The 27,059-nt window shown below is 40.9% G+C and overlaps 2 protein-coding genes across 2 annotated transcripts; one reads left to right on the forward strand and one right to left on the reverse strand.

The window, feature by feature from the left end:
• The first annotated feature begins 568 nt into the window (after nucleotides 1-568).
• Nucleotides 569-10,195, forward strand: LOC109990773 (alpha-synuclein). Its single transcript, XM_020642979.3, has 6 exons — nucleotides 569-868; nucleotides 1,299-1,457; nucleotides 1,676-1,705; nucleotides 3,139-3,269; nucleotides 8,115-8,186; nucleotides 9,448-10,195. The coding sequence occupies exons 2-6, from the start codon at nucleotides 1,337-1,339 to the stop codon at nucleotides 9,463-9,465; spliced, it is 372 nt and encodes a 123-aa protein (XP_020498635.1). The 5' UTR covers nucleotides 569-868; nucleotides 1,299-1,336; the 3' UTR covers nucleotides 9,466-10,195.
• Nucleotides 10,196-12,272: 2,077 nt separating this feature from the next.
• On the reverse strand, nucleotides 12,273-26,289 carry nop14 (NOP14 nucleolar protein homolog (yeast)). The gene is made up of 19 exons (XM_020643035.3): nucleotides 26,131-26,289; nucleotides 25,668-25,850; nucleotides 22,820-22,954; nucleotides 22,470-22,611; nucleotides 21,492-21,643; nucleotides 20,799-20,936; nucleotides 20,581-20,703; nucleotides 20,337-20,468; nucleotides 19,912-20,227; nucleotides 19,683-19,813; nucleotides 19,493-19,578; nucleotides 18,667-18,802; nucleotides 18,286-18,387; nucleotides 16,988-17,141; nucleotides 16,718-16,877; nucleotides 14,595-14,742; nucleotides 14,384-14,502; nucleotides 13,892-14,047; nucleotides 12,273-13,804 (listed from the first exon to the last, which is right to left on the reverse strand). The coding sequence occupies exons 2-19, from the start codon at nucleotides 25,848-25,850 to the stop codon at nucleotides 13,708-13,710; spliced, it is 2,610 nt and encodes an 869-aa protein (XP_020498691.2). The 5' UTR covers nucleotides 26,131-26,289; the 3' UTR covers nucleotides 12,273-13,707.
• Between the last annotated feature and the right edge of the window lie 770 nt (nucleotides 26,290-27,059).

Raw genomic sequence — 27,059 nt, forward strand, 5'->3', positions numbered from 1 at the left:
TTTTATTCCTAAAGTTGATCAACATTTGAGTAATAAAATCTGTTATTCTAATGATTCATCAAAAAGTTCAAAAGCTTAAAAAAAAAAGTCCAGCTCTTCAGTCATGTTTGTTTTGTGTAACCTATATTAAAAAAAGAAAGAAAATCAAAAGTCACTTTTAATGCTTGTAAAAAAGACTAATTATATAAATCCATTACTAAAACGACCTTTTAATTTAAGATGTGGGGGGGAATCATTACGTAGTTCACACAAAGCTGTGGTTAACATCTTACTCCCATGTGTGGACACTGCATGCAAAAGACCAGCAGTGTTATTTTGCATAATTATATAGCCACTAATTGGCCGTTTGGCAGAAGATGCATTCACTGACTGATGATCATTAAAAGCCTGCTGCACCTACACGCTGTTGTCTAACCACGTACACAGAAAGAGCTACGTAATCTCCGTGTGAGTGAGTGAGTGAGTGTGTGTGTGAGTGAGTGTGTGTGTGTGTGTTTTTTTGGGGGGGGGGACTGACTGACTATGTGTGTCACAGACAGACAGACAGCAGAGCATCTCTTCACGCATCAGCATCACGGGGGTTTTAATCGCTCTCTCTCTCTCCATCACCGAAACGTAGGAGGCGCTGATCAAACCTGTGGAGTGAGTCTCTCGCTCTCTCTCTCTCTCTCTCTCTCTCTCTCCCTCTCTCTCTCTTTCCTGTCTGTCTGGTCTTGAGGATCACTACACACACCTCGCCTGTGGATTAGTTGTAGTTTAGAAACAATAAAACAGGATTTTCTGGCTCTTCATACAAGGAAATCTCAGCTGTCATTCCGGAAGACTCATCCTATTGTCGCCTTGAGTAACCTACAGTTGAAGCGAACAGGTAGGGACACCTATTTTTCTTTTTTCTTCTTCTATTCTTCCTTTTAAAATATAGGCTAGGCTGTATTTTTTTCTAATTAATGTTGGTTGACTTTTAATTCCTCCCCCCTCCTATGGCGTTACAATGTGTTAGACCTCTTGACGTTTTTTTTTTCTTCAAATGATAGTAAATCCATTCATGATTTTTCAGTGGGGCTGAACCCAAAAATCCTACAGGTGGGATTTTTCAGCACGCTTCAGAGCAGGTTTGATGTATGAAACAGCACACACATTGCTATTTCAGACACCGAGATTCGCTTGACAAAACCTGGCAAAGAGGAAAGTAGGGCGGTGGCGTCGTGGTTTTTTTTTTTTTTGTTGTTGTGTTGTGTGTAATGTCACGTTTAAATACCGAGCGCCTCTCATGGCTGTTATCTTGACATCCCCCACAGCTGTGAGCGCGTGTCATCCGGGAGCCAATCAAGCAGCCATGGACTCGTTAATGAAGGGTCTCTATCGAGCCAAGGATGGGGTCGCGGCGGCGGCTGAGAAAACCAAGCAGGGAATGACTGGAGCGGCCGAGATGACGAGAGATGGGGTTAAGTTTGTCGGTGGGTTCTGAATTCAATTAGTTTAATTAAGACTATTGTTGTTAAAATAAAATGGAAACAAAAGCCTTTTTTTTTTCCACGTCTACAGTGACGACAAGTTGGCGTTTTGTTTTACACTCACCTATAGGCCTGAGTTTAATCAGCATGTTTATGCACTGTACATTTTTTTTTTTTTAATATTTTCTGACTAATTGAGCTTCACCTGCCTTACCTTACAGGCAACAAAACAGTGGATGGAGTCACAACAGGTAATATAAGTTAATTCAGCCTTAAATGCTTCTTAATATCATATTTCACACAACAAGACAAAGGTTATGACATTAAAAAAAAAAAAAAAAAGACATAAAAAGGGGGAATATCACTGCGTCCTCATGTGGTCGGTAATAGAGAGAGTAATATATTTTCCCCCTAGGTGAGCGAGTGTCACATTTCACCACCTTGCTCAACACAACCTGCCCCATATAAGTCCCCACAGACCACTGGGTCCTGCCATTTCTCATGCATAACAAGCAGAGAAGCCAAGGGAGACTTCCTGTTATAGGGATCCAGGGAAACGTCTGTATTGTTGTATATTCGCCTCCAAGTACAGTTAGTGTTTTGGAGGCTGGGATTATAAAAGAAATATATGATGTAATGGTGTTTTATTAAAGTCTGAGAGAAGATGTATTGTTCTCAGAGGGACAAAGTGACCAACATCTGAAATTGTAGTGTGTTTTCATGAGGTCCAAACATGCAGGGGTAGATAGCCTACACCTTATTGCAGCTTAGCTGTGATTAATTATGATTGCCAAAAAATAGTTAACTACCAGTGTAGCTTGTTTTCTCCCATTAAAAACATAGCTGTGGTGTACTTATGACCTTATATCATGGGTTTGATATGCTTGTGATCACTTCATCAACAGAAAAGATGAAGTTGACATTGTTTTGTGTGATTTGTGGTTGCTCTCTTTTCCTGCTACTGTATATAGCGTGTGTAGATTAGAACTGTGAACCATTGATAGGGCCATAACCTCAAGATGTGGATGTTTAAAAAGCACCAAATGGAAACATCAAATACAGAGTTTAGCATGAGTTATCTGATATCCCTTATTTTAGACAAGAAGGGTAATACATTATTTTCATCCTCAACCTATAAAGAAAGCCTGCCTGGATTTAGTCTAGTTTCCCTTCATACAAAGTCATATGAAACACATTTTAAAACAAACCAGATAACGTGCTACTTATAGCTAAATACACTACAAGTCATTATAAGGTGTGTTGAAAACTGGGTTAAAGCTGAAGAAGAGTTTCGAAAGCAATGTGCCTCCATGTTGTTCCTGAAGTTCATATTTATCAAAATGAATGTACAGGTAATAATCTAGTTATAAAAAGATCTGCAGGGCATTTCCTAATAGGATTATTAAGATTATAGGATTTTTAAACAGCTATGTTTACCCAGACTAAAATTCAGATACAGTAAACCCATTGCTTATTTAGGTGAAAACGTATAGCTTGAAGAATGATGATCTTTCACACCAATTTATCAATTAATTCACAATTATGCTCTAAAGTCCAGTATTGTGACGTGTGTATCATATTTATGTACATCCCTTACCCCCCCATCCCACAGGAATAGAGGCTACATAGAGTCACACAACCTCCTTAAATGCCCTCCTCTGTTCTTCATCTTTTGTCCATAAAGTTGCCGGTAAAACTGCTTCTGTGGGAGGAGCTATGGTTACCGGGGTAACTGCTGTGGCCCATAAAACTGTGGAGAGTGCTGGCAGCATTGCTGCTGCAACTGGATTGGTCAAGAAGGATCCGGCCAAAAAAGTAGGAATGATTCTGTTCATTTACAGTTCATCTATTTGTTTTTTGTTGTTGTTGTTGTTGTTGTTGTTGTTGTTTTTTCCAGTAATTCAGATGTGTTTTGACATTTATATTATTGGAAAAATTGTATTTAGCAAACTGAGGAACTTTATCTTCCAGACAAAAGTATTCTAGCGCCTCCTGCAGGAGAGTAATGGCAGAGCCACAGTTTTATACATTTTAAATTGATGACGTACATTTCTACATTTGGTTGGGTTTTTCACTTGTAGCTAGAGTTGGTCCAAAAATCCTCAACACTCAAACACAAAATGTTCATGTCGAATATGCCATCCATTTAATAAGTTTAAAAATAAACATTTATCAAGAACATTAAATAAACTACAAATTTGCCCAAATAAACTACAAGTGTGCACAAAATGCTAATCAACGTCCTTCAACTCCAGTTTAGATCGCTGGGCTCACAGTGCCACCCAGTGGTCAACCCAACAAACAAAATAATAATGGCTCCAACAGATAAACTAGTTCCACAACCACTTTATACGCAGTAATGGGTTTAAATGAAAGATGATTAATATGCCAACATTAGCTGGCTACCACCTGCAAATAATGTCCATCTATCTTCAATTGTAGCTGCCTTCAGTGAAAATGTATTTATTGTTGGTTATTTGACTAAATCTTTGTGGGCAGGCGCCGCAGAAGTTCCTTCAGTTCAATTTCAATGACTCCAAAGTCAACATATTTAAGCTTTCCGTCTGAAGTTGTTCGCCGTCGCTTGTGTGCTGTGAGCAGTTATTAATTGACTACTCACATTTCTCTTTCTTGTGATTCAAATTATGGGGTGAATAAAGAGAAAGAGAAGCATTGTCAAGATGTGACTTTATATGTTGTGGTCATTTGCCTTCAACACAAACAGATCCAGCTATTATCATTGTAAGAAATAGATATAGATTTCCTTCTACATAAAACGAGAAGAGTTAAGTCCATACCTTTCACACATGATACTGTTGAACACCTGTAGCGATGATAGGTTGCAGCTCAGCACAAACCTCCATTTTATGTCAGCGGCTTCCAGCTAGAACTCTTCTGTGTCAAAATGGTCTTCTGACCTTGAGTCATCCATCTTCACTTCTCATGTCTGCTGCGTCGTTCTTTTTCTGAAATGAAAGACGTTACACATTGTTAGCTCTTCTGTGGTGTTCATCAGTCAGTCTGGCCATGGTTTGTCAAAAGGACGAGGTAGTTTACTGTAATATTGATGCAACACATGTTCAATATGAGCTGTGTGTTTAGTGTCTCTCTTTTTCATAGATTAACTGCATTTATTCTATTTATTTAACCTTCTCTTCCCAATCAGGACTTTTTCATGAATTATCTGAAATATAGAAGAGTAACAGCCTTCCAGCCTTTTTTTCTTTTGACTGCACACAGTAATTTTAGCAGTATTTGAAACAACTACAATGCACTTTTAAAGGACACTTGTAGAGTGTTTGACCACTAGTAGTGCCATAGAGCAATATTTTCACTATTAGGTCCCTAATGTGTTTACATCTCATGAGAACGCTTCAGGCTGTGCATGACTCAGATTTTTTGTTTTGCTGCATACCAATATGAATGCAGATTGAGAATTAAATGAGACATCTATGTGTTTGTTACAAAATGCAACAAAGTTATGTATCTTGAATACTCCACAGGGTATCATCATTAGGCTGCAGCATGCAAGATCCCAAACTACATTCTCACTTTTATTTATGACAACTCTCATGAAGGCAGAAACTGTTTCTGCAGGACAAACTGAACGAGAAGAGCAGATGGTCCTCTTGGTTTTTACACTGAAAAAAAAAAAAAAAAAAAACTGTCACCACTGTTCTTCTTTTATTGTCAAACCAAAGCAGATACTCTGGTTTATAATTGGAATGCTATGTGTTAAAAATCAAATAGGAGTCTAAGTTTACCTCGTATAACCCTTCTCTTGCATAACATTGCTGTTAGTACCAGGAAATGATAAGCCGTTGAAATATTTCCCTGCCTGGCATGTTGAATGTTTGTTGTGATGTGTGATCTGCCTTCCGTTAATTAGGGCTGAAACACAGGGGAATCCATAACATTAATTAAGACACAAAGATCTCCTCAGCGTGCTTCCTGCTTGTATCGGCGCTAAATAGATACAATTAGGCGGTAAAAGGAACAAATACCAAGGAAATTACCAAGTTATTATCTCAACTGACACCTGCACAAATGTTGTTTTTTTTCTGCAGTTCTTTATTGAGGTGATTTTCTGCTTTGATCTTAACATTGCTGGAAAAAGCTCCTGTACAATCTATCAAACATCACTGGTGGTATTTCTCACAAACATCCAATTGAATCTGTGCATCCTCCTTAGCAGTTGTGTTATTAAGGCAGCTGGACAGCTAATCGTGATTTTTCATCCTGAGGGATAAAAACACTGATGGAGCTCCACCTGGAATGTGATCAGCCTCATTATGAGGAACCCTGACAAGCCAAACTGGCAGACGGCCGCACAGATGGACAAACAGACACGGGGTGGACGGAGTGACAGGGACAGACATGATCAAGAAAATAAAAAATAAAAAAACCTGGTGTTCTGATCGTGAGATTGACATGCAGACAGCAGCAGATCGTCCTCCTTTATCCCTCGTTCCCAGGTGGCACAGCCATTAAACGTCATTAATATTGATTTGATTTTGAAAAATTAATGCCAGGTTTGGAGAGCCCCATCAAAGAAGGTCTCCTGCGTTTCTCACTCACACACACACACACACACACACACACACACACACAAACACACGAACACAAGGTGGGAGTCTGATTAATCTCCTCATCTACTTGTTTTACCGTTTCATCAGCTAGTGGTGAGTCATATCATGACACAAAAGCCAGATAGGTAGAAGAAGAAAAACATTGACAATGAGGAAGAGGATGAGTGGTGGAAAGAGTTGAATGTGTGCGTGTGTGTGGGGGGATGACAGGTCTCAACAAATATATCACATTTCTCCAATCAAATAGGAGAAGCTGCTGTATTTAAGTCCCTGGGAAGCAACTATTGTCTACAACCTGCTTTAAAAAACAACAAAGATTGTAGGTGAGGTATTAAAACCTTAAACTTCTTGTCAAAAGTAAATCTGAGGCAGTGTCTTATTGGCACCATGGAGCTTTTGTGTGTGTGTGTGTGTGTGTGTGTGTGTGTGTGTGTGTGTGTGTGTGTGTGTGTGTGTGTTAGAGTAAGCACACATCTCTCTGACTCAGCGGGGTCAACAGATGGGGGCTTGATGGGTGGTGTTAAATGCAGCAGCAGGAGGAAAAGGAGCAATAACTGGTTTGAGGTTATGTCAGCCACGGGGACTACGTCACATCTACACATCACAGAAGTGTGTGTGTGTGTGTGTGTTTGTGTGTGAGTGCACGTCAGCACACTGTGACCGCTCCTCATTAAGAACAAAGGCTGTAATCAAGCCCCCGTCTCTTAGCTGGACAGGAGACGCGTCACCGCCCCCACCTTCTTCATTAATGCTTCATGCCTTGTTTAAAAGACAAGTCAGTGTTCGGATCTATGTCGCCTGTCTTGGGGGGGCGGGGGGGAGGGGGGGGGCAGGAAACACTTGATAAATATGATAAAGTTAGGCTTGTCCAACTACCCTAACCTTCTCCTTCTGTGGTCTCTTTAGCTCTATAACCACTAGGTTCTGGAAAAGGCAAATACAAGTGGAACTTCTTTGCTCCAGAGTCCATCTGCATACACAAGCTTCAGTCTAGACCTTCCTAAGGCAAATAATGCAAACATTACGCAATCAAGCATTTGTAGACCACTAAGAAGGGTGATAAGGGATACAAATTAGGCCCATGATGGTCGCTGTAAAATCAAAATGAAAAACATGTTATATACTTTGCTGTGTTAACAGTTGAAAGTTGTCCCTTTTATTGTAGCTCTTTTCTTTTTTATGCCAAATCAGAGTTGTTTTTTTATACCAGTAGTTAAAAACAGAGACCAAACGTTTCATACTCAATCCAAATCATCTTTTTACAAAAGGTCATACTGTTAAAATAGATGGAAAAGGCTCTTATTTTAAAATGGGCTCTAGAAATGCTTTTACAGATTGAGGTTCTGTACGATGTTCGGCCATCATTGTGCCTTTAGCTACTTTTAGCTACACATTGAATCTGTTATGGTGAAATATTGTTGTCCCGGTCTGTGAATTCACATTGTGTTACCGCATGGCAGAAGCACAAGAGGCACGGCGTGTGAACATACAACAGGAGCTTCACACATACAGTTTTGACACACACACACCGCTGTTCCTCGTCGTCCCAAACGTTACTCATTGCCTCCGTCTTCCCCCGTATTCTCTCTCTGTTACTACCCCCAGTGGTGGATCGGGGCGTAACCACCATTCTGCCTTTGTGCGTTGCACAGTGCACACAAAGCTTCACAAGGACATAAGTATCCCGCCTTCAACCGGCAATCTGTAAGCGCCAAAACACTCCCTGAATCTAATTTTGTAAATAGGCTTTAGCTCGGAGAACATTACATAAATGAAGCATTAGTTGAACTGGGATTCAGTTTGTTTATCAAACATGTTCAAATGAGGAGTACCGTCTGAACTACTCAGTTGGGAAGAATTAAGAATTAACAGGCTCAATATTTGCACAAATGCAGATTAGAGAAGCTGCTAGTCCATGTTATTTTATGTTTTCATTATTCTTTTAAGTGCCACTATCTGTGCACAGACTTAACACATTAAAATGTTTAATTTTCTGGATTACTTTTCTCTCCTTTATCGTTTTCAAATGCATGCTTAAATGGAAATTGACTTTAGTTTTGTTTTTTCCCAGGGTGAGGATCCCTCGGCAGTGCAGACCCTGGCAGAGTCACCAGTTGACAATGATCCTGCTGATATCACAGAGGTGAGAAACCGGTCGACATAAATCCTACGGTCAAAGTTTGAGAAAAAAAAGAGGATTGAAAGTGTAATACAGAAATGCAATTTATTGAAAAGCATTACATTTAAAAGCTCACTGAGTGTAAAATGTTTCATCACTACTGTATAAAATATTTGATGTTGATGCTTGGAAGCAGCTTATGGACTTTTTAAAGGACAAGTATTTAACTTGTTAAGGTGAATTGGAAAACGCCAAGAGTGTAAGTGGATTTACAAGGGAGCCCTTTTTTTTCTCTAATCAGCCTAAACAAATAATATGAATCTACTGAAATATAACAGTAAAACAGCCAGGAAGGCATATAAACATTTATCTTGAAAATGTTTGTCCATTATTTTAAATTTGGGAGAGTTGTTCCAATACTGATACCAATCTCAAAAAAAAGCCTCAGATAATGGAAAGCAGCATGCCCGAGTGACACCAGTCAATACAGCAATACAGCAAAAAATCAAGTTGTTAATTTATTTTTTCAATACACAAGCCTACATAGAAATTACATATTTTGTCGTAATATTTACGACAGCAAAGCCTAACTTGTTTTGGTTAAATCATCACGGGACAGAAAACAAAAAACTGTGCTATCAAAGATTGTAAGGTTAGCCAAAGCTAGCAAAATGTTAGCAATTAAAGTTTTCTCTTTTAACATTTAATGGCTGAATCTTTTTTTTTTTACAATTTAAAGTTAAGATAATTGAAAACACCAAATACGGTGGTAACGTGTTAAACACAACCACAGGGCTTCATGAGCCGAGCAGATGCTAACGTTAGCCTAGCTTGTTAAAGGTGCTCTGTTTCTTTTTCAGGATTTCTCCAGTGTAAGCCAGGCCATACAACAGTGCTAGCACATATTAAATATATAAAGGGTTGGTAATATAGAAATGTTAAACATTAATAACATAGATATATTGTTTTAAATCACACACTGTGGACGGGTTCTCAATACCGGCTACATCAATCCCTCACTCTGTAACTGGAAGGAAAACATTGGTTTAAAATGATCTTCTAAAACTGATAAATAAATCTGATTCTCAAGGGAAATCATGCTAAGGAAGAAGACTGAGTTTGAGTCGGTGACATAAGCAAGGGGAATTTAAAAAAAAACCTTTGATCGAGTGTGGTTTATACAGTAACATTATGTAATGTTATTATGAGGTGTAGTGTCATTAAAGGTCATTTAGCTACAGGACAGAACACTAACAGCCCACCTCTTGTCCCTCTTCTGTCTCAGGAGGACTCTGATAACTGAACGGATCAAGAGCGTCACAATCAAAGATCAACAGATCAACAACCGAAACATTCCATGTCGCTCTGCCAAGTCCCGTTGTGCCTCGTTTTTCGTCCTTACCTGGAGTCTGTACCCAACGTCTGTCTGTGTGTGCGTGTGTGATGTCACATATGTATGTACAGCAGTGTGTGTAAATGTTGTAGATAAAAAAAATAAAAGATGATTTTTGTGTGCGTGTGTCTGTGTGTGTGACTTATACACATCAGTCCTAAAGCAGACCTCAGGTGTGTCATCTGTGACCAGCTGTCCTTTACAGTGTTTCCCTTCCACTGAGAACGCCTCCTGGTCACTGTGTGTGAGTGAGTGTGAGTGTGTGTGTGTCTTTATGTTCAACAATCTACATGTGGCTATGTCAATAACTCAAACATGGAACTATACTACATTTTACCACTTAAAACACCTAAGTGTCTCTATATAAATGAACTCAATACAGTGATCTGTCTGAAACGGAGGCATAATGATATTCTCTATTTTTGTCCGTACAATGTCACTGTTTTTTGGCGATGAGCTTTAAAGTGCTGGACTTTTTTTGTGCATACATGTTGTATTTTTTAGGTTGTCAGTGCTATTAAAGATGTAGATCATGTTGAATGGACTTGGAAAAACCAAGAGCATGTAAAAGTAGACGGGTTTACAGCTGTGAGGTGTGTTTATTTGGAGTGTTAGTGTTGAATAAAATATGTAAAGAGTGTGTTTTTGCTTTATCTGATTCATTCTTTTTTAGTATGATGTTCAGACTGAGAATGGAAAAAAAAACAAGCTGGCAGGAATTATTATCTGTATAGAGTAGAAATGTAAAAAAAAAGACATGCACCCAAATCTCACCCAGAGCCAGCTGGGGGACAGTCTTCATGGTGAGACCAAGCAGGTGGGCACACAGAACACATAATAGCTCAAAACACACCTCAATGTACTCTTATGGACCCTCACATCCTCACATTTGGGCATTAAGACCCCTTGTTGTTACCATTCTAAATGACTGGACTGTAATTCCATCTAATACGGTGACCCTGGTCGATGTTTTCTTTGAGCAAATACAGGAAATGAATTCTGCAGACACATTGTAGAGGAAAATAAACCATATTCTAAAATGTAGACACTTAGTGAGATGGACAATAAGGGACAATGACATCACAGAGCCCACATTCGAGTTTTAGACTCATTTCTCTTTTGTATTAAATACGATCATGGAGTGCTGGAAATGTACGGGTAGCACGTATGTTCATAATAAGGGATTTTTATTCAGGCAGTTTGAGGGGCAAAGGTTGGAAAAAAAAACCCCAAGATGAACCAACTGAGAAGAAATTCATGAGTCATTATTTCTGTTCAACAGAAGAAGTGGGCAGATTAGTGAATGACTGTAATATTCTGGATTACGCTTTAAAATTTTTCATTGAAATGTGCCGTTATGTTAAAACGATTCATCAGATTATAATATAGTATATATATTAATTACATGATTTTACATTAGAAGAATCATTCGATCGTTTTGTTTGATGGAAATCTGAGCAGATGTTTTGCACTTTCATTAGGGGAACATATGCCTTTTGGAAACTGTGTTAACAGGCCGGAATAATCCTGGCTGTAGACACTGAACCAGTTTGTGATATAACAATAAAGCGAGTTGGCCTTGTGCTTGTACCCACTCATCCAGCAGACAGACTTTATAGATTGTCGAGAAAAGAAAGACGCACCCTACGAAGGTCTCTCCTCGCAGACAACTCCTGCGACATCTTTCCTCTGACAGACAGTTCTGCTCCATTAACATCAAGACCACCAACCGCAGCGACAGCTTTTTACTGAACCTGCTTCCATTTTTATCTGCCAAGCATCTGATCATCTGTTCTCTGGTATTTTGTTCACTGCAAATCTGTCTACAGCTTTATCACTTTAGAGAGACCATTTCTGGTTATGGTGCACATACTGCATGTTTGCAGCTGTTTTTTAAAAGTTTAGTATATTGGCTTATTTCATAGTTTGTAATGTGGAGGTGTTGAATACAGAAGTCCCTAAGTGGACATGTATCTATGCATTTTATTTTAGTCAGAACGCAGGGAAAGAGAGAGAGAGTGGGGAATGACAAAAATGAGCCAAAGATCAAATTCAAAACCGGGCTGCCCGTTTGAAGGATTACAGCCACCGTACAAAGGGCCCACACACTAACCACTATGCTACCAGCGCCCCTACATGCATTTTGTTTAGTCGTAGTTTGTTGTTATCTTTAGTTACCAACCCTTGTTTTCCTGTGAGAATGAGTTAATATCAGTTGCTTTCTTCAGATCAAACCCTATTTTTCTTGTTACCTTCCAAATTAAAAAAGCTGTTTTTTTTTTCTTGACAGATTATTTTCATTATCTTGAGATAACCGGAAATGATTTACCGCTGGAAAACTGAGGTAATTAAAATGAATGGATGCATGTCTGCTTAGGGCTTCAGTAGTTATAAAACAAAAATGATTAAGTTTCTGCTGTGCAACCAAATGAGAGCTGGAGGGGGAATGGAACCATCGCTAAGACTCAAACTGTTGAGTTGATGTAGAGAAGACAAACGCATGAAGTCAAATATTCTATTAAAAGTGTTTAAATATTTACCACTCAAGATGTTAAAGCCTAAAGTGGGACTGGTTTAGTGCCAAATGAATCTTTGGATCACTGTTTTCTTATCCCTGCTCACAGAGCTGTTAGATCCAACCAACCAAACTTAAAGCTGCCAGACTCACACAAACAGTGATAACAAAATATGTGAAAAGAAAGATATGCAGCCACATGTTGGATTTACAAGTTTATTCTCAATAACAAAATGGCTACACTATATCTGAAGACGCCCATCGTTAAACAGAAAGTCACACGTGTTCAATGTGTATTTAAGCGAAGTTAATGGGTGTTCAAAAACTCTTTAATTTGTTCAACACAAGTCAACAGGTTTGCATTTCTCTACACTCCCCTTCATCATATGATTAGACTGAGAGATTATGTAGCATTTTAAACATGGTTAAAATGACAAGACCTTACTTAAAGCTACTGTGAGGCTACTTGGATTCGTGTCAACTTTGGCGCCCCCCTGTGGGCAAAAAAGTACCAAGTACATTAACTTGCTTTCTACAGTAAAAATTAGAATTATGCAGTGGGAATGTAAAAAAAGAAAAAGAAAAACTGCGTCGTCCGCATCCTGCACTAACTGCCAATGTCCACATACTTCATAAGCGTCGCTGCCTGTCAGCACCGTGCAGTTCAACGCTGCACCCCGTCTCACGCGCCAGCATAGCCACTGTGCCCTGCTCCGTTTCAAATACGCTGCGAGTCTATTTTGGACGGAGCTCTTCTGTTAATCTAGACAGAACAAATTGAGCTGGACCGGAAGTCAGACAAGGACGTGCACAGAGCGTCCGGTCGTTTCAAAATAAAACAATATACGGACTCAGGATTGTATTTTCCATCACTTTATCAACAAGAAAGTCAAAATAGGTACCAAAAGGAACATCAAGGCAAACTCAGAAAGACAAAGCAACATTTTGTTTGCACGTGTACAGATGTTCACGGCTGTGCTCGTGCTCCAGAAACGGTGCCTCCACTGGGGCAGGACACGCGCTGTCCATCAGAGCAAAACCATGGGTTGACATGGTTTTGCTGACAAACCGCGGCACTCACAGATTATGTGGAAATCGGCAGTAAGTCACTCACCCTGACACCTACTCCGCGGCAGCAGATTCAGGCATTAATAATAAAATAGAGATAATCCATCTCATCGCTGATAGTCTCTTAGAACTTTAAGTGATCTTAAATAGAAACAACATACGTATGGTTGATGGAAAATAGGAGAAAAGAAACATGCTTTTTTTATTATTTTGGGTTTAAAGCACATTATAGTGATGGATTCTGTTGTAAAATGGAGATAGCAAACCAAATATTCTCTGCTGTGTTGACTGACACTTTCAACAACAGCATCCTATCGTCACTCCAAACGCCTACATCACAGTATTTGGCTGCTTGGTGCAAAATTCCTGACAGCTACCTCCTCAAACAGTATCAAAGTGTGGTTGAGATAGGACAGTTTCATATATCCATGCTGTGATTTCTTTTTTAAATCTGTAAAAGTAAAAAACTGTAGCTCTCTGTTTCACTGTATTTCCCTCCTTGTAGATGTTATCCATCTGGAGGAGGGAGAGGTCCATTTGAGAAGAGATGAAGACTAACGTTCTGTTTCTCACTTCTTCTTCCTCCTCTTCAGGGCCTTCCACTCTCCCTCCTGAGTCGCCAAACTGCCAAAGAGTTCCTTCACCTTCCTCTTCCTCTCTGCATCTCTGAAACGCAAAACGCACAAAGTTAGAGGCTGTATCCTGTCAAACCAACACATTCCGCAGAAACATGGCGGGGTTTGAGATCCACACCTGTTCATGACCTCGTTGAGTTTCTCTCTGGCCAGGAAGCGCGAGTCCTTCCTGATCTCCCTCAGAGCGCCCTTGAACTCCTTCTTGTACTTGTGCTTCAGTTTCTCCTTCTCCCTCTCCTCCCTGGAGCTGCCACGCTTCTTTCCATAATCCAACCTGACGATTTAGATTAAAAAAAAAACACATTTTCACATTAACTCCTCAACCTCCCTGTAAAGTATGTTTATAATTTAGACATATTTTAGCTTTATATAGGTTTTAGATTTTCTATATTTGAAGCTTTCATTTATTACTGAATGTATATCTTTCTTTCTTCTTGTGTCAGGGTTTATTTTCTGTGTATTATTTATTAAACTTAATAAACAAGTGCTGCTGTAACACCAACATTTACCAGGACCAATTCAGTCCATCCATACATCAAAACAAGCAGCAAGTTTCCAATTTCAACGTCATTAAAAAAATGACTTCTGAATAGATTGGATCACCACCTACACTTCAACAATCTTGGGTGTGAGCAGCTTCAGAGGAATGGGCTTCTTCTTCTCTAAAACCAGCGGACTGCGAGTCACAGGCGCACCGCTGATGAGCTCTAAGATCTCCCTGTGAAGCTCCTGAAACACAACAACAAACATTACAATAAAGGCTGGTGGTACAATAAAGACACATGACAAAGAGACACATCTAGGAACCTTTCTGTACTGACCTGTACGGGCTCTGGTAATGTTTGTGCTGAAAGGTGTTTGGAAAGCAGTGTTCTGACTGGCTGAAAGATGTGATTGAAGGACAAGAGGTCTTTGTAGAGCAGGCAGCAGCGCTTGAGCAGGTCCAGGGTCACAGACAGACACGTCAACCTGTGCAGAGATACATGAACATGGATGAACACCACAGTTTTAAGATTTCCTTTTTGTCAAACTGGATGCTGAGTTGTGAGGAGCAGGGATAACTGGACTGATTCAGAGAGTTAAGGCTTAGGTCATTTCAAAATGACTTCCACATTGGGGATTTAGGGTCTTAGCAAGCCTCAGCCTGATCCATGATGAATTAAAATACTTTATATCAACAGATTTATCTAGTTTACTAGTTTCCCTCCATGATGACAGCATTGTATGTGATTTATGTCATGTTATGAGTATTCATTTTAGATCAAATTCAGATGTATATTCTCACAGACTGTCCACAAATCACGGTCTGCTGAAGCCCGGTTGCAAGCTTTGCTGCGTGCCCACACACCAGCTGCTGTGTGAAACCACGCTGCGACTCATCACAACCACACGAGTGGAATGCATCAGCTCGGAGCCACACAGCATTTACAGGTAAAACACGCTATGCTGGCTTTTATTAGGGTTTTTTTTAATAACAGTAACATGGTGGACATCAATGTAGACATTCATCACGCACTAATTCTGTATCAGTACAGCCGACGTGCCACGTCTCTATACAAAGTGACTGCTTCAAGGAGGGGTCCCTCTGAGATACGATCTTTTGTTTCACATTTAGCTTTCCTTGTTTTCCCTCGGCTAGAAACAGTCATTCATGAGTTTCCCTTCATCTCTTCCTGTCACGCCTTTTCATATTCCGTGGTCACATTCTGGTCCACACAGAACACGAGAAGCAGCAGTGTGAAGACAAAAGATTTTCTCACACTTTCTCTCCCACCCCCCACCCCTCCCCCCGTCATCCTACTGTCCCCTATTATTGTCTCCCAGCTTGTATTCTCTTCTGTGCGTGTGCTGTATTCTCATAGACTCGATGTTGAATGGCTAATTAAGGCTTTGTGGGATCTGTTGTTTGCGAATGCCTCGTCTCTGGGGATCTTGTTTGTTTTAATCTAAAGATGAAAATGTGAACCCATCCTTTCATTAAAGTTAGTCAGCGTGGGTTAGCAGTAGTGTGGCAGTACTTGAGAGACCTCAAGAGATTTCAAATCAAGACCCACACTGACAGGCTACTTTTTTGCACGCCATTACTGTGATTAGAAGGACAATGTGTTCTAAAACAACTTCAATATATATGTCGTTTGATTGTTTCCCCCGGTTACGGCCGCAACCTTCCCGGTTTGCTGCACACAAGATGGATGATTTTTCATTGATATTTATGATCTTGTCTCTGTCTCGCCCCGCCTCGGTCTTGTTCTTGACTCGCTCCCTAAATGTCTCGGTCTAGGTTAGTGTGGTCTTTACTTCAGCACCAGCAGCCCTCATGACTTTAAAAAGTACGCTAATGCAGGCTGCGTTTTTGGAGGTAACAACAACCTACTATACGACTGAATATGCAAGCTGTGTTTTCATTGAGGGTAATGAGTGTCAGTTCTAGGCCTTTGTTTGTTTACTTTATAGGCAGAGTTTTCTTTTTCTTTAACAGATTCAATAAAAAAAGACCAAAGATTGACTGTCATTCAAATTTTGGCTTCAGCTGCTTGTTTGCCCACAAAGCTAACTCATTGTCACTGATGATGTAATTCTTTTTTTACAGAGGGAGGGGGGGGGGGGGGTGTCACTGAAAGATACTTTCATTTGTAAGATACATGCAAATGTATTTCCTAAAACAACTGGACACTATTTCACCCGCACAGTAAAATCAACACCAGTACCTAGTAATGCATTTTCTGGAGACTCTTGAAGCGGTGGATTTTAGTCGGGCTAACTAAACTAAACATCTCCTCGGTTTAACTTCCTCTCATTGACAGACTTGAGAGATCTTTTCATCCAACTCCCAGCAAGAATGTGAATTAGACTACCTTAACTTATCCCTCCAAAGAAAACAGATTGTAAAACTTCTGCACTTCTGCATAGACATGAAAGCAGTTTCTCTCCTCTCTCGTCCTACCTGTGGTGATCTCTGTCAAGGTCGGTATTGAGTTCCAGCCGTTCCGTAGCAGACAGCTGAAGGCGTTTCTTGCTCCAGCTCTTGCTTGACCCGGAGTCAGACAGCACCAGCAGCTCGCTGCACTTCGCTGATGGCCTGAAGGGCGGCACCATCGTGTAACCTGCAACACAATGTTTTACGATAATGTCGTCTCCGTTTCACTTTCATGAAATGGTGTCATCAAGACACGCATCAAAGAGCTGCGCAAATATGCTGGGAGTTCACATCTACCTAAAGACGTCTTGTCCTGCACAGCAAGTTGTAGCATCCCGACCAGGAAGTTGATGAGCTCTGGCATGAAGCGCTTTGAAAAAGAGAAGTACTCCACGGCCAGACAGCACAGCACCAAACACTTTGTCACATCCTGTAATGACCTCACTGGAACCTAGGGACGTACAAATCATGGGGAAGAACAAACAAGCTTGAATTAAGGGTGGAACAAAAATATATCGATACAGCATCCTGACTCATGCCAAACAATTATCAAATCCCTGGTGCAGAACATTGATATTTAAATAAAAATTAAAAAAAACAGCCCTCTAAAGAGATTTCTCTGCCAGTGACTCCTCATGGTGGTGCATGTGACACAAATGAGGGTAACGGGAACGGAAGTTAATTGGACAAAGAAGAAATTGACAGCTGGATTAAGGAAGAAGACGACGATGGGATAGATATCAGAGCGGTGAAAAGAAGTTAAAGTATTTATCATGATGAGGATAGATACATTAATCCTGCATTTTACTTTTTTAGGTCCATCTTATATCCTTCAGTTATTCAGATGTTGTGATGTAACGTTTTATATAGTTTTCTTGCATCATATAAATGATCAGAGAATCTCAGTTTTGTGACAGTATCGTTAGCATATGCTACGTATCGCGTGTCTGTAACATAACATGTCGTAGCGTATCTTGAGTTACGCTGTGATTCGCTCCCCTATGGATACAGCAATAGGCCTTTATTTGTGTGTTAGGGGGCGGCAGTAGCTCAGTCTGTAAGGACTTGGGGTTCAAATCCCGGAAATTGGCGTGGTAGCTGGAGAGGCGCCAGATCGCTTCCTAAGCAATGCAGAGGTGCCCTCGATCAACGCACTGACCCCCCCCCCCACCCCCCTCCCACCCGCTCATGTCCCCTCACTCTGACATCTCTCCATCAGTGCATGTCCATGGGCTCCTGTTTGTGCATGCGAGTGTGTTTCAGCTTATGAGTCTCAATAACAGAGTGCAAAAATTGAATTTCCCCCAAGCATGATCGATAAAGAAAAACTTCTAAATAAATGTAGTTAACAATTATGCCATCCAGCTGCTGTTGTGAACATTTTTTTACGAGTAAATTCAGAATCCTCTTCTTATCAGCAGAAAAATGCACGAACAAACAAAAATGTCTAAAAGAGGTCCAATCAAAAGTCACGATGATGAAGTAACAGACCGAGGCGTTGACAGAGGCAGGGTTGAATAATAATTCAAAAAAAAAAAAAAAACATAAACATCCATGACAACAGAGAGGATCAACTCCTTGAGGACTGCGTGTACCTTGGTGAGATTCAGGCTGATGTAGAGCAGCGCTGGAGTGGTTACTGGGTGTCTGAAGTCAGAGGTGGGAAACAGCAGGGCTGTCACCTTCAGGTAAACAAGCTTTAAAGACATAAACAAACATTCTATGTTGTAAATAAACGAACTGATTTTAATGTTACTGTCTCAGTCACACAGAGAAGAAGGAGTTTCCACTCTCAGGCAACACACAGGTTGCCCTATCTTACAGGTTTAGGTTGTTGGGTTTTATACATACACATGAGGACTACAGAGACACTGTGAATTGTTAAAAACAAATTGCATAGGAGGGGAAACTCTGAAAACCTGAATCCAGCATATTGAACATTCATCACGTCTGTATTCACAGGGGATAACACATACCATGTCCAGCTTTGGCAAATCTGGTTGCCCTGTGCAGTCAAGCACCTTCTCAATGCAGCAAGCGGCGTCTCCAAAGATATTCTGCAAGGACTTACAGGCTTCATCTGGAAACATCTGACACAGAGTGTACAGCTCTCTGTAGAGGGAGAAATGATAAGAGTCCCTTTAAGACTAAATGCTTCATTTAAGAGGTTCATTTTAAGCTATGATCCTTCCCCACATGTCATATACTGATTCACATGTTGGGGGCAGGCTGGGGAAACAAGTCATACAGCTGGAGAATCAGTTAGAATTAGAATTTATTCAATATCACCAGTCCAGTTTTCTGGAGAAGCATCATTTTTTGTTTCTCTCGCGATCCATTTTACCCCTCACTCTTGAACAAGACCACGAGATACTTTAACTCCTTCGCTTGAGGCAGAGACTAAATCCCCACCCGGAGGGCAACAATCCACCAAACGAGCTTTAAGCTAACATCACATGGTCTTAAAACATCAAAAAAAAACATTCACACGGGGCAGAATCCAAAGAAAGTAGAGAGTTGTAGAGAGTACCGGAGCACACAAATCACTGACAGCAGATTAAAACAAAAACTCCTTAATAGTCCTTAATACATTTGCCATAAGTGATTATGTGAAGAAGTCCTTTGAATTAATTTTGACAGCTTAGGTCCTTCTCTGAGAGCTCCGACCTCCATCTGTGGAGAGGCTGAAATGCAACAGTTTCCTTCTACTTTGTACACAATCCCGTTACCAATAAAAACACATCATTTAAAAAATCCCATTCAACATTTGTGTCAAGGTTAAAAGCAGCATTTGTAACTCACGGTATGAGCTTGTCTACGGTGGTGAGGTCAGGTGGACTCAAGTTGGTCATTTCTCCAAAGTACTTCAACAGAAAGCCAAACAGTTTCTAGGAAGAAAAAAAAAAAAAGGACAACATCTTAAGTTGGAGCAGTCGTTTCCTGCACAGACAACAAGTGCAGATTTTATGTAACGCCTTTCTCATATTAGTACCTGCAGTTTGAGCTTGTTGCCTACAGCCAGACTGGGATGGTTGCATTTCTGAGTCCTGGCCAAAATGATGCGCTTATTGTCAGGGGTGTGACCGTCGAGCAAATTTTGCAGGTCGCCGTAGTCCTCTGGAACTGCAAGATGAAGAAACACACAGTTTAAGAAAACAAAAAAGATTTAGGGTCGAAGTTTTTGAAGACAAATTCGGCTGGTTTTCTTTCTGTGTAATTACCTGCAAACGTGTAGGGCAGCTCTGCTTTAGCCGCCTCCTGCTGGGCCTTTAGCTCCTCTTTGCTCAGACTCGGTTTGGTACTGATAACTTCATCCTCCTTGTTGTGCTCCTCATCCTCACTTTCTTGCTCAGATTCCAGGTCCGAGTGGCCATCCTCTTCATCCTCTTCTTCTTCACTGCTGCCCTCCCCGTCCTCTTCTTCTTCGTCTCCTTCTTCCTCCTCAGCCCCTGATTCCTCCTCCTCCTCCTCCTCACTTTCTCCCTCCTCTTCTTCCTTTTCTTCCTCTGACTCCTCTCCAATGTTCCACTTTCCGTCCTGGAAACACAAAACAAATGTAAATTAAAAACGTTCTGTTTTGACCTGTGAAAAAAAACAAAACAAAAAGTGAGACTATAACAGAAATAAAGCATTTCTCTTCTCTAACCTGATAAGACAGAGTCTTCTGGTCTTCCTTGTCCAGGATGAAGCCATCATTGAGGTCATCAGCAGACATGTGAGTCTGACTCTGTGTGCTGTCCACAGCTTCCTCTCCCATCATCCTCCTCAGACGGTCGGCCTAAAGGAAAGTTTAGATTTTAAGAAGACATCAGGTAGTAATAATGACAAGAAGCGTTTGAGCATCGGGGATAAAAATGTTCAAAAAAGTTCAGTCCGCTTCACTACCACACCTCTAGCTTCTGCAGCTTCTCCCTCGCCTCCCGAGCGATCTCCTCGGGTGTTTTCAACCTCTCCGAGGGCTGAGCCTTCATCTCGAAGACGAGCTCTCTCACCATCTTGTCGTACTCCTCCGGCTGGACCGCACAAAACAAACAGAGAGGGTCAACAGAGGCGAGTCCAGCTCTGTGAGGAGGCTCTGTATTCACTCGTAGATTTCTGTCACCCTTACCTTTGGCTTCTCCTCTGGTTGGTCGGCACTTTCACTTTTGGGCGTCTTTTTCACCATCAGAGCCTGGATGCTCTTCCACTCTTTGTCCAGCTGCTCAGTCAGCTCCTGGCTCTCCTCTTTCTGCACCTGCCTTTCACGCTGAATAAGACGGAAGAGGAAGATGAATCATGGGGAACTTTGTCCTCATGTGTGCTTGTACGTCAAAGCACTTTGTAAACCCTTCTGTAATGTGCAGCATGAGTAGACTTTGGAGCACGCTTTGAGTTACCATGACTTGGACTGACTGACTGACACAGTGTCCAACCCTCACGGGGTTAAAAGACACCAGATATTCAGCTGACCGGTTTCCATTTCAGAACATTACAAAGTTGCATTTTCCTGTCACAGCTCAGTCTTAAACAGTGTGTGTTGTCTTTTCTTCCGGCCTTGCAGATAAAAGATGCTATGACTGAGAACCTACACAGACATTAATAGATTAAATAATTATTTAAAACAGCGGGGGGGGGGGGGGGGGTATAAGGGATTGTGTCACGCAGGGCTAAAGGAATGCTCCTTATTGTCTTTAACAACAAAATTATCGTTAGATTGATCCTTTAATGACTACATACAGTTTGAAAAGCTAAGTGAATGTCACTTTAGAGTGTAGTTGTGATCACGAGGCTGTATTGACAGGGTTGTGTGTTTCATGCTCACCTTCTCCTGCTTGGATTTCTGGATGAGCTCCTCGATGAGCTCCTGTCTGGACTTGGCTCGGTGGCTTCCTTCTTCCTCCTGCTGCTGATCCCCCGAAGATTTCTTCCTCAGGAGGCCCCCCCCTCCTCCGAAGTGGGAGGCGGTCAGCTCAGCTGCATGAGGAACAACATTAGTCTCACTATTTTTCTACTACCAGCTCTTAAAACTACATCATGACCTATCAAATCGAGCTGTGGCGAGGGCTCGTGGGCTTTGACTTTAGATATCAGAACATCTTAATTTCTTTCTTATTTTCGCTGCTGTTCTGTAAATTATTCATTACTGCTAGATGCTTATTCTTATTTTTTTTATCTTCCTGGCTCGACACCTGCATCTGCAAGGTCCAGCAACTCACTTCACCTACTTTATTTCCCCCACACACTGGCTTCCAATCAAACTAAGAATTCAGTTTTTGTCCTTTGGATGAAGCCCTGCAGGCACCTTGGGGGGTAGACCCCTGACCCGCTCCATCACCGTCGGATCTTCTGACTGCGCTCTACCTTTTGTCCCTTTTGTCTGACTGGAATCAAAAAAAGTGATTACGTCTTTGAATTTGTGGCCCTGACACTTTGAAACACACTTCCGCAGCAATCACCCTTCTGCAGTTTCGTCTGATGCTTTCAAAAAGGACACATCTGTTCAAACTGGATTTTATTTCATCCAGTGTCATTTTGTAAAATTGAAGGTTTTTGTGTTCTTTTTTTATTTTTTATATTCTATTAATTCTTATGATTGTACATTTTGTAAAGCACTTTTTGACCTTGCTCTGTGAAGCGCACACACAAGATACTGTCAAAAAAAGATGATTTAAAAAAAAAAAAAGGTGCTAACCCTAACTGAAGAAGTCCACACCAGAGAACGTCTGAAACTGAATATTTACTCCTACTACTTCTGAATACATAAAACCTCACGGATTAAAAATATCAGTGTTTTAGTCACCTGACAAAAGCCCTTTCTCTTCTGATTCATCATCACTGTTCCCAATGTCATTGAACTTCTCCATTTCTGCCAGTGACTGTCCGTAGTGAGTCAGCTCCTCCTCCTCGTTCAGGTTGTACACATCCTTCTTATCGTGGGCACGCTGGAAGACAAAATCAAATGTTTCGGACACCTTGTGAGACCAGATATTCTTGTTTTGTAGCACAAAGGGAAACTGCATCTAAAGTGCTGTTGGAGCTCTTGCTTTGTTCTAATTTGCCCTCTTCTATCTGAGTGCTGGCTTGATTTTATTGAGGCCTGCGTTACGCTCAGGAGACCTTTAATGTCAGATAAAAGATCTCATCACTGACCTGCCTCTCCATCGCAAACCGCTTCAGGATTTTGTCTTCCGGTGCCATGTTGGTGTCGTACTCTCCGAAGCGTCTGTCGATTAATTTGCTGGACTTGTTCTTCAGTTTGTATTCCTTCAGGAGGGTTTCCTTTCTCTGCAGGTCAAAAATGGAAAGCGATGTCATTTTTATTCCATCAAACACACACACACACACACACACACACACACACACACACACACACACACACACACACACACACACACACACACACACACACACACACACACACACACACACACACACACACACACACACACACACACACACACACACACACACACACACACACACACAGCTCCATCATGATAGATTAGACACCTGTGTTCCCTTCGAGGTGTCGTAGGAAAAAAGCGTTTATACACAAATGTAAACTAAATCTTAAACTCTCAGTCAGAGGAAAGATGTGCAGATTATACTTTTGTCCTCAGTTGAACTTGTTAGTTATCGTTCCTCGCAGAAACTCCCTCCCTCAGCGTGATACTGTGGGCACCAGGCTTCACAGCACAGACAGTGTTACATGGATGATGAGCTGTGACCCAGCAAAGTGCTACAGGAGAGGAGTTTCTCTTTTGTTTCATTTGGTTTATCTAATTCGACAGACAGCAGAATCTTCTGTTTTACGCTTTCCATTATTCAACCATATATTATGTTAAAGTCACACTGGCTTTAAGCTTCTGTTTGAAGCTGCAGATATCTTAATCCCTTCAATGATCACGTCGAATATGAAGAAGCCACTTTCACAAAACGTCTTTAGTTTATCAATTTAAGGTCTGTGTCTCTCTTTTTCCTTTTTGGCTTAAAGTTAAATGAATTAAGATCTGAAATGGGTCCGCTGCTGCAGCTAATTGAGCTTTATGTACTTTATTCAGGTTTCCTCTGTGTTCTATTGCGAGACATGCTACTCACGCACACACACACACAAGCCTGAAAAACACACATGCACAATTAGGACCTATGCTTTTCAATGAAGACATGTCTGAGTGAGGAGGTTGCACACATGGGGCGTCCCGAGCAGTCGGGGTGCCTTTTCTCAATGGCACCTTGGCAGTACTCAGGAGGAAGTGAACCAGAACAATTTCCAGACTTCTATCCGCACTGGGACTTGGACTTGCCACCCCCCCTGGTTCCCAATCCCAAAACAAAGTCCCTACAGGCTGAGGGGCCTCCGTCTCACCTGCTTAAGCTTTTTGTTAAACACTAATAATGAACGGGCAGAATTCAGCTCGTCAACAAATTCAAACGAACGATCAGCATAGGAGATGACGGTTAAGTTTGGCTTTTTCTGTGCATCTGGAACTTGCCGTTCTGATCGACATCACTCTAAAACTGAGCTCCTCCGGCTCGATTTTGATAGACAATTAAAATGTTCAAATTGAACAAGCATCAAGTGTGATAAAATAATCTCATTATTGACCTTTATTCTACGGCATTAGGAGGATTAATCGATATAACTGCTCCTGTGTACAGAATATAAACATGTTTACAAGTACACAGTGTGAACACACATAGGTTTCTGATACAGGCAGAAAATATCTAAAAATATTTACTAAACTTCATTTCTGCAATCTGGTGCAGGTCATACAATGAACTGCAAAAGATATACAACTGAAATCTATATATTCATATGTTTGAACGTGCTCTTGTGTCTCTTGACACAGTCGACTAAATCACTGGCATATTTTCATTTATATTATTTATATTTTATTTAAGGTATTCTCAGTCTGCTTCCATCCTACCTACATACTTCAAAAAAGTAATGGAAGTTACCATCTTCGCTCGCAGGATTTAAACCTTCTCAGACACCCACCCTGCAAGACAGAGCGCTACAGCAGGTCGTTCATCCCATCTGCCGTCAGACTGTTTAATCAGACTGTTTAACAACATCACCACCTCATGCTACACACTGTGTGTGTGTGTGTTTTTAATAACAATAACCCTTACCTGTGTAGTTACTGTGTAATTTTCCATTATTTTTTTTTTAAAGATTTATTTTGGGCCTTTCGTGCCTTTAATTCAGAGGGAGGACAGTGGATAGAGTCGGAAACCAGGGAGAGAGAGCGGGGAACGGCATGCGGAAAGGGGCCACGGGTGGAAGCAAATGTAAATATGTTTGATTTGATTTTAACTTCTATTTTTATTTTTTATAATTATATTCCCGTCCCCTGTTTTCTGGAGCTGCTGTAATGCACAAATTTCCCCCACGGGGGATCAATAAAGTTTATCTTTATCTTCTAACCATCCCTAAAGCCCGTACCGAATTAGGAAAAAGGGGCGTTCAAGTATGCTTCTCCCTCTTCTTGGAATCTGTTGCAAGATACTTTAAATCTTCGGGAGCTGGTTTCCTTGAATGTTTTTAAAGGTCTTCTTATCTTTTAATGATCTGGAGGCAGAAACATCTGACTGTAGATGTTTTTAACTAACTCATTTTTGATCGCTTTGTTGCTGACGTCTTATGACAGATTCTGATGAATGCTTCTTTTTGTGATTCCTGTATTTAAGTGTTTTTTTTTTTTTAATGTCTGAAACCCTGTAAACTGTGCTGCTGCCTGTCTTGGCCAGGACGCTCTTGTAAAAAAGAGATTTTTAATCTCAATGAGACTTTTTCCTGGTTAAATAAAAATAAATAAATTAAAAATTGATGAACTGTGATCTAAACAGTTACATGTGGGACATTTAATTTGCATTTCAGGCTGACACACACATGAAAGGTGGTCATAGACATTTGATTTGGATGCAGCAGATTTCACCTGACTTGGGTGAAAAGTTTTTCAGGTGGGCTGTAACATGATGCTGTTGTTGCCCTTACCTTATTATTCGCTTTGGATCGGGACACACCAGGTAAACCCACATCGTGCTTCGACTTTCTCCCCAGCACCTCAAACTTCTTCCTGTTGATTTTCACTTCAAACGGGTTGTTTTTGATCTCAGCAGAGGTTTTGGTTTTGCGCACCTTGTCAGCAAGGCTCCTCTTCTTGGGGACCTTCCCCATCTGTACCAGAGGAGAGGACATATAAACAAACACCAACCACACACAGTACACTATTGTTTTAATCTATCACCATCTAAAACCTGAATGGATTCAAAGTGTAACATTAAATGTCAGAAAAGTCATCTATTCCTCAAAGCTTAATGAATGATATGCAAGAAAACAAATCACAATACGCAGAAACATGTAAGAGCTACTTGCTGGAAAGCACAGCCAGCCTTCACTATCAGCCTTTTACAATTTGTAAACAAGTTAACATTACATAACAAAGGCAGGTTTTTACCTTTCAGCCGCGTACAGGTTTTAAATCCAGGTGGAAAAGCTCAAACGGTGATTTTAATAAATAAAACTCTGTGTCTTTCACTATCCACGTTTTTTCATCGAGTTGCCATTTCCAGCGTGCACAACTCTGAGGTCAAAGTTGAAGAAAGAAACGTCAGGATTTTCCCCCACAGCGCCCCTAGTGTCGGAAACTTGAATCTCATCTTTCAAAAAAATGGAAAGGGCTGAATGGGTTTAACGCATTAATCTGGTTAACCACAGAACAGCAATCTGCAGGGAAACGTGTTTTTATTTTTAATTCCAACATTAGACACAAAGTGACTGCAATTTCAAATATAACAGTCGATACAAAGATATTTATTATGATGTATCTATATGATAAAGGCTCTGGTCCCCTCTACATGTGAAGAGTTCAAACCCTGCACCAGTCTTTAAAACACCACACCGCTGACCTGCCTTGCAGTGGTCACCTGTTAGGGGTTTATTTAGTTTCCAGTTCATCTTCCAGTCCCGTCTTGTAGACCTCGCTTGAAAAGCATGGTTCAAAACTCAAGCGGGAGGAAGTCAAACCATTCGAGCTTCACTTGGAAAAGGCGCCCTTGCAGTCAGTGTTGAGGCTCTCTGGAGGCATGGACTACAACCTGCCTTTTGCTGGATACACCTGATTGAATTACATTATGCATTTTCAATATGAAAGACTCCTGCCTAAACTCACATGCTGTAGCAGGACTTTCCCCCTGTAGTCATGAAGAAAGAAAAAGAGAAGACACCTATCCTGTAATCTGAGAAATGAGTAATCAGCCACATCAGTTAACAGTGCAAACACACATCTTTAAAGAAGGATGAATATGTAATGTTTTGATAAATAACATGAGCACTTAGCATGCAGTGTCGCTGTCCCGTTCCCCCCCCACTATTATCCATAAATGA

Source organism: Labrus bergylta, chromosome 17, assembly GCF_963930695.1.
Source record: "Labrus bergylta chromosome 17, fLabBer1.1, whole genome shotgun sequence".
NCBI lineage: Eukaryota > Metazoa > Chordata > Actinopteri > Labriformes > Labridae > Labrus > Labrus bergylta.